The 10,234-nt window shown below is 42.7% G+C and overlaps 1 protein-coding gene across 1 annotated transcript; it reads left to right on the forward strand.

Moving 5' to 3' along the window:
- The first annotated feature begins 1,628 nt into the window (after positions 1-1,628).
- On the forward strand, positions 1,629-5,639 carry LOC122020154 (phytosulfokine receptor 1-like). Its single transcript, XM_042577935.1, has 2 exons — positions 1,629-2,095; positions 2,176-5,639. The coding sequence occupies exons 1-2, from the start codon at positions 2,093-2,095 to the stop codon at positions 5,422-5,424; spliced, it is 3,252 nt and encodes a 1,083-aa protein (XP_042433869.1). The 5' UTR covers positions 1,629-2,092; the 3' UTR covers positions 5,425-5,639.
- The last annotated feature ends 4,595 nt before the right edge of the window (positions 5,640-10,234 follow it).

Consider the following 10,234-nt stretch of genomic DNA (forward strand, 5'->3'; position numbering starts at 1 on the left):
AAGCTTGCAAGCCTTTCTCAACACTCTCATTGACCTGTGAAGCTATCTGATCTCCACTAAATGACGCTCATCCATTGCCACTAAGCTCTAATTTGGAGCATAACTAGCTTAGTTAATGATATCTTGCAATCTTTTGATGGTGGCTGCAGCTTTCAGCAGCCAGAATCGATCGACCACTGAATGCGTGAACATCTGATGATGAAATAGAATACTAGAATTGCCAGTGGTACGTGTAGCCTTTTAATTCCTTGAGTCCATTGATTTCAGAGTGGAAGAGAAGGAATTCGCCTTCCAACATTGCGATAAATTAGAATGCTAATTAGTGATCGCTGATTTCAGAATGGACATCAGACGACACTAGAACGATTAAGCCATCAAATGGATTAAACAGTAGAAAGTCTGCTGTTTCTTTTGGATTTTAGCTCATCAAAAGCATTTTCCACGTTTCGAAGGTTTGATTAAATTTACAAACACCGCCCTAGAAAAGTCAAGGCATGAAATAGATTAGGTTGGATTGTGGGGCTGCCATTCTTTGTTCAAAGCAATGTGGATCCAAACAAATAAATGAAAATCAGTAGAGGACAAAAATGAATGCATTAGTGTATTATTATTGTTGGGATCCAGTCGATTCGGTCCATAAGATTTTTTTCGTCTGGATTTGTCTTCTTCAGTTTATTCCAAACGATCTCAAATCAGTATCGGTGATGTTTGGTAAGCAAAATCCTGAAAAAATACATTGCATTTCAATTCGAGCATTGGATCGATATACAGTGTGTAATTCAACTTAATGTTATTTATTTCACATGAAAGGGACACAATTTAACTCTAGCCGTAGTTATCTTTAAATTGGGTTGTTGGATCTTATATACAACTTCCTTTTTTTTGTTTTTTTTTGGGGGAGTATGGATTTCATTGAACTAGGCACGAGAAGTCAACTAAAAATAATCTTAACATCTTAATTAGGCTTGTAAGAAGAAGTCAATTGTTTAGGTGACATGGTTTTCTTCCTTACATTAATCAACATGTAGACTCGTCTATGTTCCAATAATGCATGGATTGGTTGAATAATTTAGTGAGATGGTGATCAAGAAGAAGATTTACTTAGATATTTTTTTTTAAAAAAAAAATGATATGGTTTTCTTGAATAATTTAGCGAGAGAGTCTATACCTACATTAGCGCCGTAGATGAAGAAATTTACACGCCTCTAATTTATTTCTTTATTAATTATGATATAAAATAAGCAAGTACAGCTACTCGTTTAATTACACTATGGAGCAAAATCCAAGCAATAGATTGCGATATCTAATACATGATCATATCAAGAGTCTCCAATGTCAATTCATTCAAATTAATATTAAAATAAAATTAGAAATATTCATTTTTTTAAGTTGATATATTATTTATTTATTTTGTTTAGTTTATGACAATATTATAAATGATTTCTAATAGTAAATTATTTTTATATGAATATAATTTGTCTTGACATTATTAAGCTATCTAATTTGCCTAATTCGATCGATTTTTAGGGTTCAGATGTATTTATATGTAAAAGTTGATCCAACTATTTGGAAAGGGTAGGGTGCGAATCTACACAGTGGGGATTGAAGTGTGCGGTCGGACCGGAAAGGTCCAAATCACTTCTCGCAAAGTCGCAATTAAAGATTGGATCGTTGACTTCTATCATTAAACCGGCGCCGGTCGCCGTCTCGCCAGCCGGCCTGCCGCCGTCTTTTCTCCTCCTCCTCCTGCCAAACCGACGCCGCCTTTCTACCTCCGCTCCACTTCATCTTACTACCGCCCGAGAAATAATAGACCCATTAATTTCAAAAGTCTTCGAGAAGTCCAAGGCCAAGGGTGGAAACTAATACATTGCCAAGATGTTGAATTAATTATAAGAACGGTTGAAATAAAGTGGAGTCAAAACCAATCTCTCTCTTTCTCACTTTTGTCTGCCTCCTTGTTCTCCCCAAATTGAGAGTAGCAGCATGATGATAATCTTGATGGTGAAGCTTGTTGTAGAAGGTAGCTGATGGATTCTTTGGAACGCGAAAAAAAGAGCTGCCTCCTTTACCAATCCGAGCCGCAAATCTCATGGTAAGCGGAGGAAATCTCTTGATTATTTTATCTTCTTCTTTTTGGGCTCTCCTCTAAAAACATTGTTGGTTGTGTGGAAGAATTCTCGGGAATCCCAAAAGATTTCACTTGCCGAAGTTACAAGCTCTCATAAAAGGACCCGCTTTACCACTCGCTTATCGTACGCTGCGGTTATGAAGAAGAAGGGGGACAAATTCGCCTATGATTTCAGTCAAAGATTGAATTTTGGGTTCTTGGTGTTGTTCTTCTTCTTGGATGCTGCTACGCTCACCGATTCCCAGAGCTGCAGCTCCGCGGACTTAATCGCCCTGCAACGCTTCTCCAGAGGCTTGGATTCTGGGATTCCGGGATGGAGCCTCAATGCATCTGATTCCGATTGCTGCAGCTGGGATGGTGTTTCTTGTGACAATTCCGGAGTCATTGGAGCTAGAGTTGTTGGATTGGATCTCCGAAATAGGAGCTTGAAAGGGTTCTTGTCTGATTCTTTGGCAGATTTGGTTCTTCTCTCAAGCCTCAACCTTTCCTTTAACTCTCTTCGAGGCACTGTTCCATCAGGGCTCTTCTATATTACCGGACTGAAGCACCTCGACCTCAGCATGAACAAGCTCTCGGGGTCGATTCCTCCGGATTCATTCCTTCCCTCCATCGAAGTCTTCAATATTTCTTATAATGCTTTCAGCGGCAAGCGCCCAATTTTTTTTGGGTCTACGAGGTTGCTGGCTCTCGACATCAGTTTTAATAAGTTCTCCGGTGGCATTGACGCCGCAATCTGCAACTCTTCAGCTCAAATTCAAGTCCTCCGGTTCTCGGCAAACTCATTCTCTGGCGAATTCCCTCCCGGATTCGGCAACTGTGCTTTTCTCGAAGAGCTCTGCGTGGATGTGAATGAGGTGAATGGGACTTTGCCGGACGATTTGTTCAAGTTGTCGTCTTTGAGAAGGCTGCGATTGCAGGGGAATTCGCTCTATGGCTTGCTCAGCTCAAGCATAGGTAATCTCTCCAACCTTGAGCTCTTGGACCTTTCATTTAATTCATTCTCCGGCAGGATCCCCAATGCTTTCCGCGGACTGACAAAACTCAAGTACTTATCTCTTCAGTCCAACAGTTTCAGTGGTCATTTGCCATTCACTTTGTCCAACTTATCACCACTGGTTTTGCTCAACTTGAAGAACAACTTACTCACCGGCGAGATCGCTCTCAATTGCATGGCAATGAATCAGCTTAGCTCCCTCGATCTCGGGACCAACTTCTTCAGTGGCTCCATTCCTCACAATCTGTCTCAGTGTGTGGAGTTGAGGACCCTGAATCTAGCCCGAAACAACCTAACCGGCGAAGTTCCGACCAGTTTCCGGAACCTTGGCTCGCTGTCTTATCTCTCACTTTCTAATAACAGCTTGTCCAACATATATTCTGCCTTGCTGATCCTGCAGGAAGTGCAAAGCCTTACTGGTTTGGCACTCACAAGGAACTTCCATGGCGATGAGAGGATTCCGATGGAGGGAATTCGAGGATTCGGAAAGATACAACTTCTGGCTATAGCAAACTGCGGCCTTTTGGGATCCATTCCACCTTGGTTGTCCAATCTGAGCGAGTTAAATGTTCTAGACCTGTCGTGGAATCATTTGGAAGGGAGTATACCTTCATGGATAGGGACTCTCGAGCACCTCTTCTACTTGGATTTGTCGAATAACTCGCTGAGTGGAGAGATTCCAGTCAGTTTGACACAGATGAAAAGCCTAATATCCGGCAATAGCAGCTCGAGTTTTGGACCCCCAAATGAGGACTTCCCTTTCTTTGTGAAGAAGAACATTAGTGGCCAGGGATTGCAGTATAATCAAGTCGGTAGCTTCCCACCATCCATAATTCTGAGCCAGAACATGCTCGCTGGTCCAGTTTTACCGGGTTTCGGGAACCTCAAGAGGCTCCACGCGCTTGATCTGAAGCAAAATAGGCTGTCAGGGAACATCCCGGATGAGTTATCAGGCATGTCTAGTTTGGAAGCTTTGGATTTGTCACACAACATTCTCAGCGGAACCATTCCTTCCTCACTCACCAAGCTCAGCTTTCTATCGAGTTTCGACGTGGCCTACAACAATCTGTCGGGTCCGATCCCCACAGGAGGCCAGTTTTCGACTTTCTCGACTTCAGATTTTGAGGGCAATCCAGGCCTCTGTGGCTTTCACTCGAAACTCTGTGATTCTGATCAAAGGCACGAGGGGCGGACTGTTCAAAGGAGAAGAAACAAAGGTGTGATCATAGGACTCGCCTCTGGAATTGGACTCGGAACATCTTCTCTTCTTGCTTTCGTCTACTTCCTCGTGTCGAGGAACCACCGCAATCGACAGGATGATGGTCCGAAGGTGGCAGACTATTCCAATTCGAACAATTTCAGTGATTTGGAGGGAGCGGAATCCAGATTGGTGCTTCTGTTTCGTAACATGAACAGCGACAGCGAGTTGAGCATCGGTGACATCTTGAAATCCACCAACCATTTTGATCAATCCAACATCATCGGCTGCGGAGGCTTCGGCCTTGTTTACAAGGCCATCCTTCCCGATGACAGAAAGGTGGCTATCAAGCGCCTTTCCGGCGACTACTTCCAAATGGAGAGGGAATTCCAGGCCGAGATTGAGACGCTTTCGCGAGCTCAACATCGAAACCTTGTGCTTCTTCAAGGATACTGCAAGATTGGCAGCGACAGACTCCTCATCTATTCTTACATGCAAAATGGGAGCTTGGACTACTGGCTTCATGAAAAACCTGACGGCGGCACGATACTGAATTGGCACAGAAGGCTTCAGATCGCACAGGGCTCGGCCAGGGGACTGGCCTACTTGCACCAATCTTGCGACCCACACATCTTGCACCGTGACATCAAGTCTAGCAACATCCTGCTGGATGAGAACTTCGAGGCTCATTTGGCCGACTTCGGGCTCGCGAGGCTGATATTTCCCTACGAGACTCATGTCACCACGGACTTGGTTGGCACATTGGGCTACATTCCTCCCGAGTATGGCCTGTCTTCGGTAGCCACTTTCAAGGGCGATGTGTACAGCTTCGGCGTCGTGCTGCTGGAGCTACTCACCGGTAAACGGCCGGTCGATATGTGCAAGCCGAAAGGGGGGAGGGAGCTGATATCATGGGTGCTTCGGATGAAGGAGGAAAAGAGGGAAGTGGAGGTGTTCGATCCTCAGATTTACGATAAGTCGCTGTTCTACCAACTGATGAAGATGCTTGAGATTGCCTGTGTTTGCCTGAGTGATTCGCCAAAGATGAGGCCTCTGTCAAAGCAGCTAGTGGCATGGCTTGACAGCATTGGCACAGATTAGCAACTCGGAGAAATAAGAGATCCTTTTTTTCTTTCTTTCTTTTCTTGTTCGACCTTTTGTGATCAGGAATGGATTAAGATGTTCGAATAACCCGTGCGTAAATTCTAAGAAGCTTAATTGATCTCCTGCTCACAATGCTCACTTTTACAAAACAGAATTTTACAGATATAGAATTGATGGAAATTTACATCTTAAAAGGAATTACTAGTTTTTCAGTGCTTGAGATAAATTAATTATTATTATGATCTCAGAAGAGAAGTGACAGTTACACATCTGCAAATGTTTTTTATTGATCTCCTGTAACGAACTATTTACTTAAATAATAACTAGTTGCAAAATTCCAACTTGATTTTGACAATTCAACGCTCAAAATTCTCCTCGTAACGTTCATAATTCCCGTCCAGTATGTCCCCTCGGATGAGTATAGTGGTTAGCATATGAAGTGTTATCATCATGATGTTTGAAATTCGAATCTCGATAAAGTCGAGGTAAATATCTCCCTTATGTGTTAATCATTATTCCAAAGGTTAGTAGTCACCCGTGATTTACCTCCTCCGTATTGACACTTGGACGAATTGACGAGGACGCTGTGGATGACCGTATTTGTCTTTTACTACCATAATTCCCTTCCAGTACGATAATTTAGTCAATGCAGTGACCCAGGCCAAATTTAAAAGCTACAAATTTAACCATAAATCCAAATAAATGGATAGATCACGATAAAAAAACATTAGTGAAAACAAATCTATCATACTATGATCTATTACTCTACCTTTATTTTTTTAAATAAGAATTAATGATTCATCCAAACTTGTGAAGATGAAAATTAGGTATATGGTTGTTACGTTGACAGGATGTAGATCATTCTTTGATCTGTAAGTATAAGAAATGTCAATGTCGAGTCAGGGAAGGGGTCCTAGCGTTGATCCTCCGACGCTCAAATCAGTGATATAAAGAAGAAGACGAAACAACAGTTGTACAAGCGTAAACAGCGAATAATGCGTACTTTCATCGATGTACAGACCCCCTTTTATATAATGCTTTGGTGGATGACCCGTGTGCTTTTCAAGATGTGAGCACGTTTTCCCATTGGTCGCCAATGCGTTTTTCAATTGATCCTGGATACGTTCTCTAATTAATCGTGGGCAAATCCTCCGATTTATTGTCGTATGATCTGTCTGTTGATCATGCCCTATATCGGCAGTACTAGGGATGTAAACGAGCCGAACAATATTAGGCTCGAGCTCGGCTCGTTTAAGTTATATTCGGACTCGAGCTCGGCTAGAGCTCGAATCGAGCTTGGCTTGAGCTCGAATCGAGCTTGTATCACAAGGCTCGAGCTCGGCTCGTTTTAGAATTATCAAGCTCGCGAACAGTTCGAGCTCGGCTTGTTATTAATTTGATTATCAAAGTTAACGAGCCTAACTCATTAAGTGAGCTCGGATTCGTTTAGAGCTCATTTTTTGTTCGTTTTAAAGCTCATTTTTTTGCTCATTTTAAAGTTCGTTTTAGAACTCATTTTTTAGCTCGATTTAAGACTCGTTTTAAGGCTCATTTTTTTTTTGGCTCGCGAGCCTATAAACGAACATGTTCACGAGCTCACGAGCTGAATATCCTTAAGCTCGAGCTCGGCTCGATAAGATAAACGAACGAACTCGAACAAACTTTTTACCGAATTAAGCTCCGAATAGCTCACGAACTGTTTGGTTCATTTACATCCCTAGGCGGTATTATCTCCTAAAAGGATATCCCGAGATAGGTTAACAATCCTGCTGATCGATAGAGCAAGATAGCCGCTTGGCCTAGTACTTCTTCGTTTGGTCAAGTATTTGACTAAGTTACTTTTCCATATGATGACGAGTCTCGATAGTATATTCTCGTTCGACCGAAATAATGTTTCGGTCATCTCAATGCTCCTCTACGTTGTGATGAACTTCTAATGATCTTGACTGCACATGCGCTTCGCTTGATCCATTCCTTTATTGATCGGGCAAAACATGTCTGATCGGTCCATAATGTAGAACTCCACTCAGATATCTTTTGATGGATCCATTGATCTTCTGGTACTGAACTTCTTTATTTTGATCTCCCGGCCCTCCTTTTACCCATAGTTAATGACCCCTTTATCATAATGATATAACTCTTCATCTTTTTTGCAGGGGAAATTGGCAATGTATGGTCTCCTTATACCTACTCTTCAGTCTCGCACATGCATTCAATGCATCATGCAGGAAGTGGTCTTATAACTTGTTTCAGTCAACTCTTCCCAGGCGTCAGTTTTGAGGAAGCGAAGGAAAGAGTCTGCAAAAATGCAACGAAAGGCTCCTGCCTCATTTCTTTCAAAAGAAGCAACAAAGAACAATAAAGAAAGGATAAAGTAAGAAAAATATGAACAAGTTTTTGGCTTTTTTGTCCTTCTCCCCTTCCTTTCTCTGTCCAGGCAAACATGATCAACCATGTTTTATTTGTTTATTTTTTACGTACAGTCTGAGCATTCTTATTTCAATCTCTCGAATAAAAAAGATATCCTAATAGTTTTCAGTATCATGGTCAGATTTAAAAAGCCGATGAAAAATTATCTCAATGGCTCATTAATGCAGGGTCTCATTTATTTTCGATTCAGTTTTGTTTGCTGTCATAGGAAATGCATTCGGTGGTCTAGTGCATTAATTGAGTTATGAAAATCACAGTGAATGCCTTTGTTAATCTCTTGCAGAATTTGTAGACATTTCAGTTTTATGAGAATTAAATAATAATTAATAATTCATCAAGGACAGGTCTTCAGTTATTTTAAGGTTTTTGCTTGATCAATGGGTAATTTTGCATGTAGTTTCTATTGACAAATAAATTTTTACATGTAGTTTCTATCCATGAAAATCTTTGTTTTCAATCCCCCGTCAAATATCTTTACCTAATTGTCTATGATATTTTTAGGTAAAAAAAAATATAAAAATCAGTATAAATCCTCTTAAATTAAGTATATTAACTTAGAATCTAGTATATTTTTTATCAAATTGAGTACGATTCTTTTTTCACCTTAAAATATACTCGATTTTGTTGGATCGAAAAGAATTTTAGATATCTCCACAATTGCATGATATTGTCCACTTTGGGCCTAAGCCCTCATGGTTTTGCTCTTGGGCTCTACCCAAAAGGTCTCATGCCAATGGAGATATCTTTCTCTTATAAACTCATGATCTTTTCCATGTGTTTTCAATATGGGACTATGTTTGCAACCTTGCAACCCCAACAATCCCCCCCTCAAACAAAGGACCATGGGCCTCCCACGTCCGATCCTTGACCCACCAGGTCTTCCTGCCCCTCAGTCTACCCGACCTACTAGGACTTCCTGCCCCTCGGTCCATCCGACCTACTAGGACTTCCTGCCCCTCGGTCCACCCGACCTACTAGGACTTCCTGCCTGGTGTCTGGTCCTCTTGATCCGAACATAGGAGCCCCCACTTTCTTTATTCGAGGTCAATATTGTACTCACATGGTTCAATCAGACCATAGCTCTTGTGCACAGTCGGCAGTTAAACCTTCTGGCAGTCCGGGCTCTGATACCAATTGTTGGATCGAAAAGAATTTTAGATATCTCCACAATTGCATGATATTGTCCACTTTGGGCCTAAGCCCTCATGGTTTTGCTCTTGGGCTCTACCCAAAAGGCCTCATGCCAATGGAGATATCTTTCTCTTATAAACCCATGATCTTTTCCATGTGTTTTCAATATGGGACAATGTTTGCAACCTTGCAACCCCAACAGATTTTAGTTTAATGTGCTGAATTTAATAGAAATTTTACTCATTTTTAGACTATTTGTATCGAAAAATATGAGGATTAATTTCTGATCCGGTAGTAAGAGCGGGCCCCCCCTTCTTGCAAAGTCAACGCCAAGTGAAAGTCACAGGAGCAGCCGCCCATCCGAGGAGAGTTTGGTCCGACCGGACGGACGACCGTAGACGGCCGGCCCGACCGGACTGCCGGCCGGCCGATGGAATCGAATACCCGGATGGGTCCGGCCGGCTCGCACTTATGGTTGGAAGACACCCTGTCAAATCGGGGTTCCGACGCTCAGTTAAAAAGGTCACGGACCGAACTGACCTTTTGACCGGCCACAGTCATTAAGCACCCCTGTTTATTAGTCTCCACAAAGCACAGGTAAACCACTGCGTATGTCCGGTCGGATGTTGAGGGAGCTGTCCGCTCGGACGACAAGTTTGGAGCAAGGAAAAAGACCCGAGGATTTCTCCTCTGACAACCGGTAGGTTTCACGTGTGTGTCATGCTCCAAATCTTGTGACAGGGGATTCTGCTGTCCCATCGAGGGCATGCTTTGACTGTAGCGATATGGGTCAGGTAAGTTTTCTGACAGCCACATACCTAGGAAAGGACAGATAAGCTTTCTGACAGTCGCATACCTAGGAAAGGACAGAAGACACGTATGCACCTAGGTACGCGTGCCCAGACCCTTCATAGCTCTATATAAAGAACCTCAGGTTTCGCCGGTGAGGTACGTATTCTGAGATTTTGGAAGCCACTTTGTTCATCGTAGCTTACCTGACTTGAGCGTCGGAGGACCGTCGCCGGGACACCCCTCCCGGCTCGGTTTTGCTGCAGGTTCACCGGAGCACTCGAGGATCCAGCAGGGAGCGCCGCATCCCCAGCGTTCGTTGACTCTTGGTTCGAACAGGATCAAATTGGCGCCGTCTGTGGGAACGCACCTGCATTCGAACAAGAACAATGGACGAGGCTGGACGACAACACACGGTGGCGCTTTCAACTGAAGAACTCGATGCTCTGGTCGAGAT

This window comes from Zingiber officinale, chromosome 9A, assembly GCF_018446385.1.
Source record: "Zingiber officinale cultivar Zhangliang chromosome 9A, Zo_v1.1, whole genome shotgun sequence".
Taxonomy (NCBI): domain Eukaryota; kingdom Viridiplantae; phylum Streptophyta; class Magnoliopsida; order Zingiberales; family Zingiberaceae; genus Zingiber; species Zingiber officinale.